This window comes from Tympanuchus pallidicinctus, unplaced genomic scaffold (assembly GCF_026119805.1).
Source record: "Tympanuchus pallidicinctus isolate F22 unplaced genomic scaffold, pur_lepc_1.0 scaffold2, whole genome shotgun sequence".
Lineage (NCBI taxonomy): Eukaryota > Metazoa > Chordata > Aves > Galliformes > Phasianidae > Tympanuchus > Tympanuchus pallidicinctus.
Window position 1 is genome coordinate 47,074,838 of NW_026294721.1, and position 18,366 is coordinate 47,093,203.

Consider the following 18,366-nt stretch of genomic DNA (forward strand, 5'->3'; position numbering starts at 1 on the left):
ACAAGTTATATTCACTATTTAGGCTATGTGATTGCAAACATTCCCCCAAGCCTCATCACAATTCCATTTTGAATGTTATTCAAACATGAACCAGATTTGTTTTTACTTGAACAAAACCAGTAAACACAGATTATTTCAAAATGCAGAGAAGATAAGAATTAATGGTAACTGTTAAACAATTCAACAGCAATTTTCCTTTCCAACAGAAAATGATCACAATTTTATCTGCTATCTTTAGGAAGTTTTTTGTATTCCAGGCTAAAGCAAGTGACACAGGCCAGCAAAAAAAAAAAAAACAAACAACAACAAACAGCCTCCTGTTCTGTTGCATTTTGAAATATTTTTACTGCTAGTATAGAATTTTAACTTTTAATAGCAATTCCATGGCTAACTCTAAATGTTTCCCAGAACTCAACTGTTGCCTCCAACTTTAGGTGAGAAGCAGTCTTATTGTCACTAACCACATCCTGAAATCCCAATGAACTGAGAAGGCATTCCTGTTTCAGATTTTCATTTGGAATAATAAACAACAACAACAAGCAAAGACCAAACATATACTTAAATCCCATTTTTCTATGCTCTGAACTCTGAATAGCCTTAAAGCTATATACTTTTTTCAGATGTTATTGCAGGATGTTTATCTTGAATTAGCCATTGACAATGCCTGCAACAATGCATGCATTCCAAAGGCAAAAGAACTGTTTCTTACCAGAGATGACTTTTCCTTCAACTTAAACGTCTAAGATTTCCCTAGTCTTCTGCTGTTATATAGAAAACAAAACTGACCCCTTTCCAAACTCAGTTTCTGCATGGAATTTTCAATGGAAAACCAAAGACCATATATGAGGAACAAGCAAAATTTGTCAGATTTTGATATTTTTGATATATTCAGATACACTTTGCACTGATCTGTCTTGCAAGTCCTGTTTCTATAGATAAACAAAAACAGCTCAGTAAGGTTGGTTCTTAAGGCTGGGTGCTGATGGTGGACAAAGAACAGAGGATTAGTTAACTAACGCTGTGAGCATCTACTTCCATGAAACTTGTACAGAAATAAGACATGAAAGAGCACATAGAAATGGCAGAAATATTGTTCAAGTGCAGCTAGAAGAGAAAAAAATTGATATGGGAGATAATATAAGAATGCAACAAAAACATATAAAGGACTCAGCAAAGTTGTTAAAGTGGCCTTAAAATAGAACTGTTTCATTCCTCTAGAGATTTTTACAGCAAACACATTTCCATTTCTTAAAAAGGAAAGGAGCATCTATCTCAACACATCTTTCTGAAGCACGCTAAAATTCCAGACTCAAAGTAAATAAGCAAGAATACTATTAAAAAGCCCACAGCAAAAATGAGAAACTGAGCTTCTCAGAGCCCAAACTTCTAACTACTTGCTTGGTGCCCCTCATCCACTTATCAAAATACATATTTTGCAAATCCTGATCCCAGTTTCCAAAGAGAACAAGGAAAAAGTTCATTTTTGAACTCAAAAGAGCAGGTTATCTATCTCTATCTCTGCATACTTTCAGATTATTATTTTCTTAGATGTGGGACTTGAAGTTTATTTGGTTCAAGAATTTCTAATAATGTAACTTTACAGGAGTGATTTCAGAAATACAGGCACTACTACAGCTGTTTAAATATATTTTGGTCTTAATTGCAAGATTCATTACTCAGTTTTTATTGCATTCATGAAGGCTTGTAGTTTTTCTTTCGAAGTTTCTACAGACAGCAAGAAAACTATTTGATCTGGTTTTTTAAATCATATCCTAATTTGTTTCAAGGAGTAACCACCAGAAGCACAGAACCTACTTTTGTCACTTCATTATACTTAGTATACAAGCTGTGCACAGAAATATGCCTTACGAGATGATGAAGTCAGTTAACTAGTGGACAGTTTATGTTACAAGGAATTAATGTAAGGAAAGTAATGTGGACACAACAAGTCAGTTCACTCAGGACACTATAATAACATCCATCACATGTGATTTCATGAAGGTCATAGGAACATAGCTGAATTAGAACATGAAAATGATGCCTTCAGGGTTCAAGTTTCCCAAGTGAGACACTCAAGCAAACTCAGTGACAGACAGGGCTAGGTTCAGAAGAGGAGGGGGGAACAGTGAAAGGCTGGCGCAGCACCAACATGCTTCTACCGCATCACTTCTGAGATCACATTATTCCCTTCGCTCCTGGGGACACACTGGGGAAATGTCAATGACTGTGCAGATAGCAGTGAGTGAGAAACAAACTATCAGAGGGTTAGCATGCAAACACATACAGAGCGCATAGACATGCCACCTCTCTTGTATTTAATAATTGTCTTCTGCAATTTTACTAATAGAGCATGGAAGAGAAAGATGCAATTGTATTTCTCTCCCTCTCCCTGTCCCATTAAGATCTCAAGCTTTTTTACCTAACAAAACCAGCACAAATTTTTTTGGAGACACTGGTCCAAAAATGGGTTTATGGGTCCAATAAGGGTTTATGCAATTTCTAAATCTACCATCAAAGCTCTGCAACTACTAACAGGAGAGAACCTGAATAAAGTTTTCTAAATGTGAAGTATTTTTTATCTCTATCTAAGAAATCACTACAAGGAATGTCATTAAATCATTTAGTAACAAGAAGTGGTCTTCTATAGTCACAGTATGTAAATAATAAGATGGGAAGCTGGTTTAAAAGACAGAGAATGTGATCCAAATACAGTGAAAAATTTAATATTTCCTATTTAATGAAACTGGCACTTTGTTGGCTGAGCTTTCCTATTTCACCTCCCAAGAAAGCAGCTTATTTAGATATATTCAAAGAGAAAAACCTTAGAGTGAAATAGTCCATGGGACAATTTACATACTTAGGATGTCGGATGTCTGGCAGAGATCTCTCCAGTGCTATATTGTTGCTAACAAATATGTTGAAGCCATTTTCTCTATAAGCTGAATCATCATGGTCTTCCTCTGTCAGAGGGTACGGCTTTCCGTGTTCACCTTTCCCTACAATGAAACAAAACAATTATTTGTCTCAAACTGATAGCACAGGATGGACCACAAAGACAAAAATAACAGTTCAATTAGTATATTGGCACTGGAACATATCTAATTAGCTTCTTCCAATACCTTTATTGATAAACACAGGACATAAAGAATAAAATCTGTTGAGATGTTCCTAAGTTAGCTTTGTATAGGGTTCAGAACAGGACTGAAGAAGAGGCACAGAGCTGCCCTCAAAAACCTTCCAGCACAGAGCTCAATCTTTCTCCTGTGTCCAGGACTGGAGCATAAGGATGACAAATTTCTTACTCCTAGATAAACGTCAGAACAAAATTTATGCCATCTCTGCTTCTGGAACAGAAGTTATTTTCCTTGGCCCTGTTCCCTCAGATTGGAGTTGGCAGGTAAGTAAAACTTCATTTTGCAGTTAAGGGAAAAGAGCTTTTAATCCATTTCTTACTCTTCATCACAATTTTTTTTTTCTTTTCACAGTTCCATGGGCCTTTTTTTTCCTTTGTTTGTTGCTTCAAAAACCTAATAGCCTAATAGAACACTTATTTAAATTGGAAGAAAAAAAAACAAACAAAAACTGTGTTCTTTTCACCTCATAAAATGTCTCAAAGATCTTCCTCTGTTAATTTTATGGAATTCTCAATTACATATCCACAATTCTATGAGTAAAATAAAACTTTCATACAACAAGTTAGATTTGCCAATGATACCGAAACAATGCTGAGACAATTGTTGGACTCTTAAGTATAAGCAGAACAGTGAGATTAAATTTCTCTTCAACAATACTTCAAATACAGTTTCAGAGAAAACTAGCTTTGAATTGTGTTTCCCCTGGTACTCGGGCACACATCTCAACTGTGATAAGCATCTCTGCTTGAAAAATGAAGGGTTTGTCTATTAAAATTATCCATAGTGGTACTTACACTATTTTGTTAAATCACTTTAAAATAAATCCATTTCAGCTCAAGAGAGCACAATACCCACATTTTACCTGGTTATGATTTCTACAGTGAAATAACTAACCAATAAAGCAGTACTCCTAATACTCCAAATACAGACACATAAAGCAGGTAGAAGAACAAACATTAGAAGTCCCACTCAGTTCACCCAGGTTGCCCTCCTTTCAGAGACACAGTCAGCTTAAAGCCATTTTATCTGCAAAAATTTGATTTGTAGATTAAGCTAAACAAAGCCTTTTTGCATCAGAATCCACTTTTCATAGTATAATTTTGAACTAAGGGATGGTTTTCAGCAAACTGTTTTTGACTGATCTGAGAAAATGGAGCACTCAGTTATGCAGTGCTTTAGCAGGCAAAACACTTCCCTACGCATACTATTTCCAAATACAGCTTCAGCATTAAAGTTTAGGGCATGCAACATTCCAGAACAAACAGTAATGAAACCAAATGTTTTGCTCTGGGCTCCTTAAACACCCTTGTACTCCAAGGGACCAGCCAGATGTCCTCAGTGCTTCTAGTGTCTTCACATTGTTGATTTGGTTTCAGAAAGTGGTCACTTCAGTTCCCTAAAGAAACCAGCTGCTAGTTTCCTGGCAAAGGACGGACTTTCTATTCCAGCTTTTTGTTCCCAAGTTGATTCTCATCAACTCACTTGGCTTGCTTAGTACCTACCTCAGGCAACTATACCTTTCTCTCTTCCAGTGAGAGAGAATAAACAATAACACTTGAGAGAAAATGAAAACATTAAAGTCTTTTTCTTTTCGACTACTTTTTTATCCTCTTCATTCTTACAGAGGACACAGCTCTTCAAGCCTACTCATGGTCTCAAGAAGATATGCGTTCCTCTACATCTCATTTATCAGCTTATAACCTCTCCGTTCTTCTCTCAGTGCACCCTCATAAGAAAATAGCTCCTCTCACTTGAGATCTTTTTAGAAAATTAATCTGCTTCCCAGGTAGATTTGGTAAGTGACCACGGCCACTTCATCTGGTCCTCAGCTGATCAGGAGCAGCTGCAGACGGGGATGAAAAGGAAAGCAAAGCAAGCCGGGAGAAACAGTCAGCAGTATCCTTAAAGCCTATGAATCTCTGTCAGTCTAAGAATTTCAAACTGCACAAATAAAAATGTTTAAAACAGGCCATACAATCAAAGATGCTGTAGTTGCTCATTTTCAGAATTTTTTTTTTTTTAAGATAAAACATTCTTTTTTATCCCAAATCTTGCAGAAACATGTACAATTTCACTCTAAGTCTTAATAAAACATTTGGTGTTACTTACAAGGGGGAAAAATACATTCTGAAACACTCTTTGGTTATGCTGTTTCTTTACTAACAGGTATTTTGTCATTTTTATTTTTAAGGCATCTCTGAGATACATATTAATGCATCCTTAAACTAATGTGATTATTTCATGATTTCATACTTAATATGGGGAGGAACTACAACATTTTGGAATGTTATTCAGAATTCAATTATATCAGATCTGCTTCATAACACAGTGACAATAAGCTACTGTAATTCAAACCCTGAGACATATGTCTTAGCCCCAACTATTTGACCCATTGCAATATATAGATTGCTTTTGCACGTATACAGGAACTTGGGTCATAAGGTACACTAGAAGTTGTGAAGCATGACTACTCCCTGACACTAAAATATGTGCCTAGAGGCATCTGGGCTTTTAATAATCCAGTGTGTATTTCTCCCAGCTTTTACTTGCCTATTTACCTTACAGCTGCTCCTGATTAACTACAGCTGAGACAGTCACCTCCCAGCTCCTGCTGTACACCAGTTGGTTAATTTTCCTAAAAGAGCTCTGGTTAAAAAGAGGTGATTTCTAATGGCTGGACTTGCAGAAGAGAAAGAAAGTGCTTGGAAGCTGATTATTAAAAAAAATATTATAAAATGAGAATTACTTCCGGAGAATCAGTAGTCCTGAATGGTTTTCTCTGTCCAGCAACTTGCCACATAGGAGTCTTCCCAGCATTACAAATTACCTTAAACATATTAAATTTTCTTCCATCACTTACTTGCCTTCCTAGATTACTGAAGGCAGTTGTCTCCAATAAAAAGCGGTTTGGAGATGAACTATCCCAAAGTCTACTTAAAATGCCAGAGTCCAAAGGGAAAAAAAAAACACAGTACGAGAAGAGTAACACTTGTGAAAAAGAGAACCAAGGGGTTTACTGTGAAAGCTACAGAATGGTACTTTGAAACTACTGACAGAGAGACAAGTCATCTTATGCTGGTTGTTCTGCCTTAAGGCAAAACAGCAATTCACTGTGGCCATCATGGCTACAAAGTAGTGCAGGGAACAGAAAGGGAAGCACGCCCTAATGCAGCAAACAAGCCAGCCCTAAGACTTGCTCCTAACCCTATCTGAGGCTGGTTTACAATTGCAACACAATCCCAGGATTTCTTGTTCATTTGCTCAGATCTTGGTTTTTCAGAAGGTGAGGGAAGGAGGGGAAGAATCCTGAAGAACCAGAATTGTCTGTGACACGTGAATTCATCCTGGGCCCTAAACTCTCTCATAGTGGAGCAGTAGGCTCCACTACAGGGCAACAGAAGCATGTGAACAGTGCTGTTAATTCATGAAGTGCTCTCTAAACGTACTGATTGCAGAGTTCTTACACCTCCATTTTAACTTTTAGCTTGTTACTCGGTGTAAACAACAGTTGGAAAATATGCTAGATTTTGTTTTTTAATACCATGTTACTTTTGAAGGTGATATCTCTACAATACTTAAATGTTAAATTTAATTTATACTTTTTAAAATTTAATACACCACTACAAAATTCTTATCCAATGACTGTCAAATAAACAGAATAAAGTAAGATAATCTAGACATCCAGAGAAAGTACTGACTTGGTCAAATACCAGATGTACAGGAATTTTTTTAGCTCCAATCAGGGATATTATGTCCCCTAGGAAATAACACACTCTATACCTAGCACTAATGAATTCAAGTTTTATGCTTGATAGCTTGTGATAATTGATAGTTTAAGAAAACCTCAGTGAAAGCATCTACTGTTTATATTAAATACAGATGCAACAGAAGGAGAACAAGTCGTATTTTTCAGCAGATGGTGTTAAGGGAAGCTTAGGGTGAGACAAGAAAATCAGAAACATTCTGTACCCTCAGCGCAAATGTGTAATAGTGGAGTAATGTCTCTGGATCAGCCAGGCATGATAATTATGAAGAGAACAGGGGTACTGCTAGCAAAATGTATCATCTGGAAATCAGTTTGAACATGTAACAAAAGAGAAGTTCAGTACAGCTTCAGCACACAGTGGAAAAGAGACCTTGCTTGAAAAAATTAGCAATAAAAAAGCACATTACAACAGTTTGTGTTTTTTTGTTGTTGTTGTTGTTTTTTCTTCCTGTTTGATTATTTTCAGATTATTTATAACTCAGTTGACATGGTAGAAAAAAATGCTTTTGGTAAAGGAAGGCAAGGTATTGCTTGGCATCTTAACACAGGAAAGTAGGTGGACAAACAGCACAGCCCACTCAGTGTACTGTGCACAGATCTGAACTATTCACTGTTTATATCCACTGCTATCAGTTCACTCAGGCTAAGCATCTTAGTCACACCAAGTAAAGGCCACAATTCATAAAGAGCATGTTTTAGTTTAATAATGTCCAAGCATGATATTTTGTAATTAGGAATGAGAATTTTCTACATGCTACATGCTTTACTGTATAAGATTTCATTTTAATACATTAACATAAAAATAAATTTACAGTATATTCTACTATTTTGTATAATATTAAGTCTTTAAAGCAAGGTGGTTTTTTGTTGTTTTTTTTTTTTTTTAAACATTATTTCTTAATTTTCCTAATGCATTATGTTTGGTTGTTTTTGTTGTTTGTTTTTTTTTTTTTTTCTTACTTTGGAAAAAGAATCTGCACAGAAAAATGAGTCAAAATTGTCTTTGGCATATACTTCAGAAGCACAGCTTTATACAATATATATATTTTTTCTTTTTCTGTGAAGAGTTCACTTTATTTCAAACAGTAAGTAGAACAGATAGTCCATTCTGAACTTGCACTGCTATCATATTCTACCTTTTTGGGGGAAAGTGAATCGCCATTTAAAAACTAATGAAATAATCTTATTTATTTTAAAACATGATTTTTTTACATCATTCCTCCTCACAGATGGGGGCATAGTGTGAAGCACATCTGTTAAAATTCTGGTTAAATGATCTTGAAATGAGAGGTGATTTCATAAATGTACATAATGGGATTTCTTTTTTCGACAGTAAACGTCTCATCTACTCCTAGAGTATTTAGGTTTAGTAGAATTTTCAGCCTGTCCACAAATTTCTGTATTCTGAAATCGACAAAGGCATTTGTGTGAACATTATTTTTAATTATGTAAAAGTAGTTCATGAGTCAAGTCTAGTTCAGAATAGATCCTGGGAAAAAAAAAATAAATAGAAAAGGAAGCTACTTCATCAAATCACTTTGTTTCATGCTATGGAAGGCTCTGCTTCCATTGAAAAAAAAAAAAATGCTCTTGTGGTTTTACATGTTAACGTTCATTTCCACTAAAAAGCATTTCAGGTCAAGAAATGGATAAAAGAAATAGTCCACTAACACGTTAAGAGCAAGAAATTAAAACAGTACACAGCTCCCATGAAAGTAATTGCCTTTGCATGAAATAGATAGAAAATGATGGTTTTTTTTCTGAACCAGAAGAGTAGTGAAGCAATGGAAGAGGCAATCAGGGGAATGGTGGAAGTCATAAATGGTGACGAAGAGAACAGTGCTGTGCCTCAGAGAGATCACCAGTAGAACTTTGACCACTAAATGAGGTTGGCCCCAATATTAAATTACCATGAACTCTATAAAATGTAGGAGAAGGACTGGACATAAGTTGCTGGAGTTATATATTTTTTTTTCCCTCAAACTCAACAAAACTTGCATAAGAAATGGAAACATATTTACCACAATTCTCTTCTACTTTTCTTAGACTTAAGTGTACCCCATAGCTGTACAACTTCACAAGTCTAAATTACAGGAAAGCAATTTGATTGATTTTTTCATCAATGAAAATGGGATTAAAAATGTCTATTTGTTTTATTTTCTTGGCTACTCTGTCTGGTAACAGCTTAGAAAACCATTGCACTAAGATTTATAATACTGAATTATTTATTACATAACTCTGTCAAATTCAGAGGCAATATAAAAGGCTTTTCCTTAGCGTTATAGATACAGTTATAATCAAATCTTACTTATGCAATTGGGAAAAACAAAATCCCTGCCATCTAAATCATGAGCAATACATTTTTCAGGTGAGAATAAATCATTTATTTGTAAATACATAACAATTTATTTATTACTGTTTCAAGATTAAACCAATATAGTAAACAAACAAAAATTTACTCCAGTTTTCTGACAGAAAACATTCAAGTCCCAACTATTTTATTATCATTCAGATGCCAGTAGCATTTGATTTCTTTTCAAGGACCATGCAGTCCTCAGTAAGTGGTTTGGAAAAATTATTGGGCATGAATATAAGGCCTTGTGCTTTCACCAATGCTTTTACAGTAACATGATGGTCGGCAGGAGAAACATGAAATAAATTGCCTCTCTCTTTGAGAATGCCTGTATCCAAATAGCATTAGTTGAAAGAAAAAGACTAAGCTTCAAATTTTGTCATTTAGTTGCCTGCTGACTTCCACACTTGGAAAAAAAAAAAACAACCAAAAAAAAAACACCCAAAAAACACAGAAGAGTGTTGACTATGTTCCTTAAAGTTTTGAAAGTGAGTCCATACCGTATTGTAGTTGCATCTTTAAAGTACTGTTTGCTTAACACTAGTATGAGATAAAAATGAAAAGTCTATTGCTAGAAATTAGATACATGCTTATGGTGATGATGCATTTGCCCATTCCTCAACAAAAAGAAATTCCACAAATATGACAAAGAGCATTTCCTTAAGGGGATATCCAAGATACAAGTGGGAACCTCTGAAAAAGACTTATGTTACATATGCAGTCTTACTATGTTTGAAAAGCATTAGTTTTGTTTTTTTTTTTAAATGCCTATTTAAGTGAAAAACTACAGCTTTCTAACTGCATTAGACATAAATTTCAGATTTCCATAGACCATCCGGGCTGAAGCTGTCTCTTCATGTTGTAACTTCTGTGATTGTAACCTCTGTGTCAGAATACAAGAGAAAAAAAAGAAAGGCTTGAGATTTTAAGATGCAGATTAACAGTATTCTGTGCTATGGGAAGAGCTTTGTGTGCTTAAGCAAACAGGAACTGTTGCCAGAGGAAACAATGGTTTGGTGGGCATCTGAAAGTTGAGAAAAGCAGCGGCAGCAGTGAGCAGTGCAGGGAAGTAAGTCAAAGGCTGGCAAAACAGCAGAACCTTCAGGTGACCTTGCCGAAGCTCTGGCAGCTTGAATCTGCTCATGTCCTACAAGGACCAACCTCAGAAGTAAGGCTGACTTTAATACAGAAGTGATGAACAATCAGCTGCCCCAGCTGTTTTGCCAAATTGGACTGCAAAATAACCATCACTGTATTTAAGGAACTCATTATTTGTTTATCTTTAATGAAGTATTGTTTGCTCAGCCAATCAATTTGCAGGAAGAGAAAATGAGCTCCGTACTCATGAGTTTAGCTCTCCCAGGTCTCCAGGCACTCCACTGGATACTGATCTGAATTTCAGCCTGGCAGCTGCTGCTGCCGTTTGCATCCTAACAGAAAAAGCACATTACACAGCTAAGCAGCGATGGATTTTTCCAACTGTTATGAAAGCATTTATATTACTCTTTTTTTTTTCTTCTTATTTTACATCCAGACAGTGTGCTGCATCTTAAATATGTGCATGTTCTCAGTCAATAATTAATTCCAAAATCTTGTGGACTACACTTTCTGGACTATTAGGGTAATATATCCCTTGCCTTTTTCATTTCTTCGTAACATTAAAAAAAAAATGCCACCTCTGAAGTTTCAAAATGCACTGCTGAGCAAAAATATAGTACATGGGGGCAGGAAATTGCTTCCAAATATGTCATGAGGTTAGCCTGTGGCACTGTCGTATTTCAGCAAACAGAAAACTAGATGAACTCTGGAAAGTAAACTGTCTGAATATTTGAACAAATACTTTATAAGAATAAACATGTTTTAAAAAAAATCTACACCTTGTAATGCTTGCTTCAAATACTGCAATGGTTTGATAAGCAGAAAGAACCCTCGTTTCCCACTTTAATAAATCTAGATTAAAAAGAGGAAGGAAAAAAAGAGCACACCATTTGATATGTCCAGTGTATTTAGAAAGCCACTGTTTACTATGCAAGATAAGCAGCAACACATGCTGTTTTGATATGAACTGCTCAATCACTACAGCTGAGCAGCAATATCCACAGCAGCATTCTGCAGGCTGAGCTGAATCTAGTCACGACCCTGTAGCCAAGGGATGCACAGTACATCTTCTCTTTAGTCTAACTAATGCCACAGCCACAAGAATGTGTTTTTCATTTAATATTGGGGCAAACTAGCCGTAAACCATTAATCAGAGCCAAATCTTGTAAGACCTGAATGAGCAAGCACGTGAGAAAGAGAGATCAGCCATAAAAAGACTTCACAAGGTAAACATTCTGCAGGTAATCTGGTTGTTTCAGTGCTTAGATAAATTAATTCATATAAAACTGTTTCAAGAATAGTATCCCAATTGTCTCTAGTGCCAGGAGATTTTCTACAATTAGTGTGTGCCCATGCAGATCTCGTAATGCAACGTTAGACTTGCACAGGCAGTTTTACAAAAATACCGAAATACAGAATGATAGGCTTTGAACAGCTGTAACTAACATAAGACATTTCCCTCCCCTTTCTTTCTTCATTCTAAAAATGCATCATATGCATGTGCTGTTCAATGCATTCCATCGCAGAATAACAACAGGATGTGTCACAGAACAACTCCATTATTAGGAGCTCTTTAATTTTATTTTCCTCATGTATCAGTCTAAAGTAGCTCTAGAAGGTGTTCCATGACTACACAAACAAGATGGAATAGCCTGTAAAAAGAAGTTTAGCTATGCATGAGTCCATGGCATGCAATAAAAGTGCTACCCCATAGTGTGCACTCCACAAAGAAAAAAAAATACATGAGCTGTCACAGCTTCCAGCAAATCTATATTTAGCCTGCAATACCTCTACCAGAAAAAGTGCCTGTATCCATTCTTAAATATCACAGAATCACAGAATTGTAGGGGTTGGAAGGGACCTCCAGAGATCATAGAGTCCAACTCCCCTGCCAAAGCAGGTTCCCTACAGCAGGTTGCACAGGTAGGCATCCAGGCAGATCTTGAACATCTCCAGAGAAGGAGACTCCACCACCTCTCCAGACAGCCTGTTCCAGTGCTCCATCACCCTCACCATAATGAAGTTATGTTGTGTAGAACTTCCTATGCTGCAGTTTCTGGCCGTTTCCCCTTGTCCTGTCTCCACACACTGCTGAAAACAGTCTGACCTCGCCACTCTGCCCCCACACCTCAGATATTTATAGACCTGGATCAGGTCCCCTCTCAGTCTTCTTTTCTCAAGGTTGAACAGACCCAGTTCACTCAACCTTTCTTCATAGGAGAGATGCTCCAGGCCCTTCACCATCTTCGTGGCCCTCCGCTGGACTCTTTCCAAGAGATTCTTGTCTTTTTTGTACTGGGGAGCCCAGAACTGGACACAGTACTCCAGATGAGGCCTCACCAGGGCAGAGTAGAGGGGGAGGATCACCTCCCTTGACCTGCTGGTCACGCTCTTTTTAATGCACCCCAGGATGCCACTGGCCTTTTTGGCCACAAGGGCACACTGCTGGCTCATGGCCAACCTGTCACCCACCAGGACACCCAGGTCCCTCTCTGCAGAGCTCCTCTCCAGCAGGTCATCCCCCAACCTGTACCAGTGCGTGCAATTATTCCTCCCCAGATGCAAGACTCTACACTTGCTTTTGTTAAACCTCATCCGTTTTTTTTTTTTGCCCAGCTCTCCAGTCTGTCCAGGTCTCGCTGAATGGCAGCACGGCCTTCAGGTGTGTCAGCCAATCCTCCCAACTTCGTACCATCAGCAAACTTGCTGAGGGTGGCCACTATCCCCTCATCAAGGTCATTGATGAAGATGTTGAACAATATGGAGATATTAAATGCTCACAGCTGAAGTCTAAGACGGTCCCAGGAACAAGAACTGACTTCCAGCACCATGACTCAGTAACAAGACCATCCTACCTCCTTTTTTTAAAGTTGAGAAAAGGACACATAAGCAAGAGGAGTTTGCAAACTCAGGGCCGTGATGCTAAGTTCCTCAAGCGGTATGTCTGAATTTTATTGCATATTCAAGTCCACATGGATCCATAGCACTATATAACTCAGTTTCATCATTCTCAGATAATACGAAACTGAAGCCCAGCATGCACATAATTGCCTAGCTTAATAAAGACATGACTGTAAAACTCAGAGGTACTAGAATTATCCTCAAGACAAGCTGTGTGATCCCATGGAACTGAATCAACAACACATCCTTACACTTTACTTTAAAAATAGTACATTTTTTAGTAGACCTAAAGTAACACTTTGCATCTTGACATTCTTTTCTCCTTTCCATGTCTTCTTTTGTCGAGACAGTCACTCTCCTCTTCTGAAAATGATATTGATACTACGGTAGCTGCATACACTTGGAAGCATCACACCTTTCAGTAACTGCCTCTCTCTCCTTTCACAAGACACCACTTCTGCTGACTTCATGAATTTTGCCTTTTTATCATTCATTTGGTAGTTTAAAATGAATTGTTCATTTGGTAAGAGCCTTACAACTGACAGATATTCTGGTAAGGAAAACTAAACTTAATGCTTGACCTGGCATGAGCACAGCTCTACACAGGCTTTGTCCTCCCCAGTCATTGATTCACATTTTTATGAATGTCAAGAGCCTAATTAATGTCAACTGTTTCTGAAGTCTCTGACATAAATTTGACTAAACATCCTGTACTAAAGCTAACTGAAATTGTGAGTCAATATAGCGTGGAATCAAGCAGAGACAGATGTGAAGACTCAAAAAAATCAGCATCAACCATGAACCAAATTCCACCTGATGAGTTTAAAACATCTTCTGTTTGAGAGAACAACTCAACACCTACAGAAGGTAACTGAGAATTTATCCCAAGGCAAACATTCATACATTATTCACCAGGAACCTGCATATACCTAATGAGAACATTTTCAGAGAGGTTAATACGCAGAAAACTGATGTCTGGATTCAGACAAAAATTTTCCTTAATTTCATTCTATTTGTTGAAGTCTGGGCTAAAGGAAACAAATAAAAATATATGTATTTTGTAAAACCAACTCCTAAAAATTGTGTACTATTTATGAACTAATGCAGTACTTTATCATCCATCACAGTGAGAAAAAAAAAGTGCTGAATATCAAACCAAAGTCTCATATGCATACAGCTTTAACTTAGAGATTAACCTGTAACAACTACCTGAAAATCTGTTCTTCATTCAGAAAAATTAAAAAAAAAAAACAAAAAAAACTCAACTCTGTTATGCAGATTCATGATGTAATTATGCAATACACAGTAATTCTCAATTCCACTTTCGCATATATGAGAAAAAGCTCCTCAATAGATTCGGTCTTTGAGGAGAAGGGGGGGGATCTTTAACAATTATGCTATGAGAACAAGCATACACACCTCTCTAGCCCTACATAAACACAGCTATAGAAGAGGATATTAAGCAGAGATCAATTTAAGTTGTATGCTTTGTTTCAGAAGCATTACCAGAAATACTACCTTTTAAGTTGCTGCTGTTAAGTCATCTCACTGTAATTGGACAACTGCTTTCACTTAGAGAAAGCTATTCTGCACTTTTTTTTTAAAATAGTACTTTCTCAAGGATTAAAATCAACTTCTAAAGTAGTTAAAAATGTCAACATGTATAGCTGAAATTGAGAGAAATAACAGAGAAGTTAGACTGAACTACATCCTGTTGACACTGAGGAAGTATCAACAGTGTTTTCTGTATGAAATTAAATTTGGCATTTTGAAATGTTTTCAATTTTTGATGCATTAAGATAAACTTATTCTACTGAGTCTTGATTCTTTCATTTTCACTATATTTTCAGGATACCTTTTCCACATTCCACAATGCTTCTGCTAAAACTAGATGTGAAGCTGACATAAATCATGAGTAACAAGCTTGCTTCCTCTACAGTACATTCATTCTCCTGCTCATCTGTGAAAATGAATGAAATACACATGAAGTTATTGAAAGAACCTGTCCTTCAATAGGCCTTTAATGCCTGTGGGAGTTTGTGCTGAAAATAAATAAATGAATGAAAAAGATGTCTATATGTTCCATTCAGATTTTACACAAAGCAATGAGAAACCTTCCAATCAATTTCTCTTCTATCATTTGTTTTTATCAGCCAACCAAGAAATACTTGAAAATCTGTTCTTTATCAAAGCACTCAGTCAAACAGCTGCCCTCAAGGATTCTCATTTAAGGGCCTTCTCAAAATATGGATTTGGCTCCGAATTTAACTCTTAAAGGTAAAGACTAAGGTTCCCTCAAATTGGGTCTATTCTGAAATAGGCCTGTGAGTTAAAATTATAGCCAATAATCCATCAGTATCCTTATTAGCACTGTTGGGAAGTTTGTTACTACCTACTACATAGATACAAAATGAAAAAGAGTTGTTACTTAAGCTTATGACATTGCTAATCCAGGACTCCAAGTTCCCGTGTAACACATTAGAATCTGCAGTAGAAGCAAACAAGATAAGCAAACAAGAAAAAACAACAAAAGATGAGCCTTTATGAGGAAACACGGGGTGACCTGTGTCTGTTCAGCCTTGAGAAAAGACGACTCAGGGGTGATCTGAATAATGCTCATAAATATCTGAAGTGTGGGACTCAAATGGACAGTCAACGTCTTTTCAGCAGTCTGTGAAGACAGGACAAGGGGAAATGGTCATGAACTGAAGCATAGGAAGTGCTGCACCAAAATGCAGAAACTTCTTCACAGTAAGGGCAACAGAGCACTGGAACACTCTGTCCATAGAAGTTATGGATTCTCCTTCTTCAGAGATATTCAGGACCCATCCAGATGCCTACCTGTGCAGCCTGCTATGGGGTGCCTGCTCTGAAGGGGAGGTGGACTCAATGATCTCTAGAGGTCCATTCCAACCCCTATAATTCTGTAATAATATGATCCACATCACAGTTTACTACAAATTTCAAAACAAAATTGATGATTGTATCAGCTGGGGAAAAAGTCATCCAAATGCCATTCAGAAGTGGCAGTATGTTAGTAACTAGCTTAACTTAATAACAGCTAATTAAAATGTCAGAGCTCTACAAAGCTCACAGCTTTCACTCTTCTTTCTGAAGCACATGAAAGTTGGACTTTTTCCCAATATAACCACTTCAGCTAAAGCTAGGAAAATATATAGAGGAAAAAACAAATTAACTAGCATTTTGTTTATTTAGACTTTTTATTAATTTTTGCATAATCAAATTAGATCAGTCTCTCAACTAAAAAATCCACTTTCATGTACACTGGCAAGATAAATCATGACCCATAATAATGTGGTTTTTTTTTTTTTTTTTTTTTTTTTTTTAATTTTTGTGTGTGTGTGGAAAGGAGGACAGAGTCTTTCACCTCTCAGATACCAACTCATTGTGAGCATGGGTGGGGTGATTGTGTCACATAACAGCTTCCTTTTGGCTATGGCTTCCTAAATGGCAGTACTCCCAGAGCATCATTTGATGAGTTAATGTCTATAAAGCAAATCACAGCAAAACAACCTTGTTTTTTCTGCTTTTTCAAATATATTAACAGAATGCTAGACAAATCACTTCACCAGCCCAGTAATTTTCCTTTGTCAGTTTGTACAGTGAAAACAGGGAGGAAAACATAGAAAGTCACCCTACACATATTTAAGTCATAAATAACATTGAGATAACTAGACTGGACACAGCCTCAAAAGAAAGTTATGAAAGGAATGAATTGGGAAGGAAGCCCAATTTCATTCATCTTTTTTCGCAATGATGATTCTATTCAACCCTATTCCTGGCCTTTTGAAAGCCAAAATACTAAAACATACTCTGAAATTGTGTTAGTGAAGACTATTATGCACCCTGCTAAACACAAGAAAAAAAACCTAGCTTTGCAATATCATGTCAAAGAGAAGCACATGGGTGATATTTTAAAGCGATACATTATTCAACATCTTTGAGGAACCTTAGCAATTACAAAGTTCAGGCAAGCACCTCGTGAATTTCAAAGTGTCAACAGCTTTCTGACTTCCTGTGAAAGGCTCGATTGTGATTATCATTATGATGGTTCTAGATGATAAAGTCTAAAACACACAAAGTTCCCGAATACTGTGCAGGCAATCCATGTGTGGCACCATCACATTTTGCTAATTCCCAACTCTTTCAGTACATGTAGATTAGAAGGGGATTATCCTCTTTTGGGCCTTTTGACATGAATTCAGGTCAAAGAAATGCCTTCTTGACATTTTTAAAAGAAACAGTCTTTAAGGCTGGTTTACAGCAGATTATTTTATGTCTTCAACTTAAAAGGTGACACAAAAGCAGTAAGGAAAGTCTCCCTTTTGTTATTCCTTCTGAACTGAAAAGTATGGCATTGATATGCTGTAATTGTCAAGTACTTGTTCCAGGTCTTTTGCCACAGCTTCTTCAGGATGCATTTCCCCTTTCATTGAATTGGGACTTTCACAGCGAAACAACAACTGGCAACTGAGCTACAAAAGAAAGCAATGTTTCTTTGTGCCACTGCACCAAGATATAATTGCTCTAAATTGACAAACTTGATAATTATAACACATATCTCCAGACAAATCAACTCAATTTAGGTGGTCTATAGAGCTCTCCTTTCCTCCTTTCACTCGAAGATGAATCTATTCTGAAGGACTCTCAGTTGTTCAACTTTTTTTTCACTTCTTACTTCTAGGTAGGTTCTGTTTTAAACCCCCGAGTATTACACATTCACCAACACAACTTCATCACTTCATCACTAATACGAATCCACTGGTAATAATATACTTACCCTTAGACCTAAGGATAAGTTAATAAGTAGCAGCCAGGATTTGTTTCTCAGTGTTCTCTTCTGATTTTATTTTGCACTGGTTTGTTTGCTTCTCCCTGTCCCTCCTCATATCCACCCCCTCCCCAGAAGCACTAAGAACAACATGCAAATGCAAGGGAAGAAATGGAGAAGAATCTAACTAGCATCAACCACAAAAATTGCCCCAAATCTTTGCCCTGAGTACTGAAACCACTGCTTTCCAAAACAGTTGTATTTCTGGCCTCTTCTACAGCCATGCAATGGAAGGCTGCAACTGAGGTCATGTGGGTTCATA

General features: G+C 36.9%; 1 protein-coding gene across 3 annotated transcripts in view; it reads right to left on the reverse strand.

Moving 5' to 3' along the window:
• The window catches only part of GALNTL6 (polypeptide N-acetylgalactosaminyltransferase like 6), a 421,689-nt gene that overhangs the window by 248,059 nt on the left and 155,264 nt on the right, over positions 1-18,366 (reverse strand). For all 3 annotated transcript variants that reach the window (XM_052682320.1, XM_052682319.1, XM_052682321.1), the window contains exon 3: positions 2,858-2,996. In XM_052682320.1, coding sequence (XP_052538280.1) covers positions 2,858-2,996 — 139 coding nt within the window. The remainder of the gene's footprint in view (positions 1-2,857; positions 2,997-18,366) is intronic.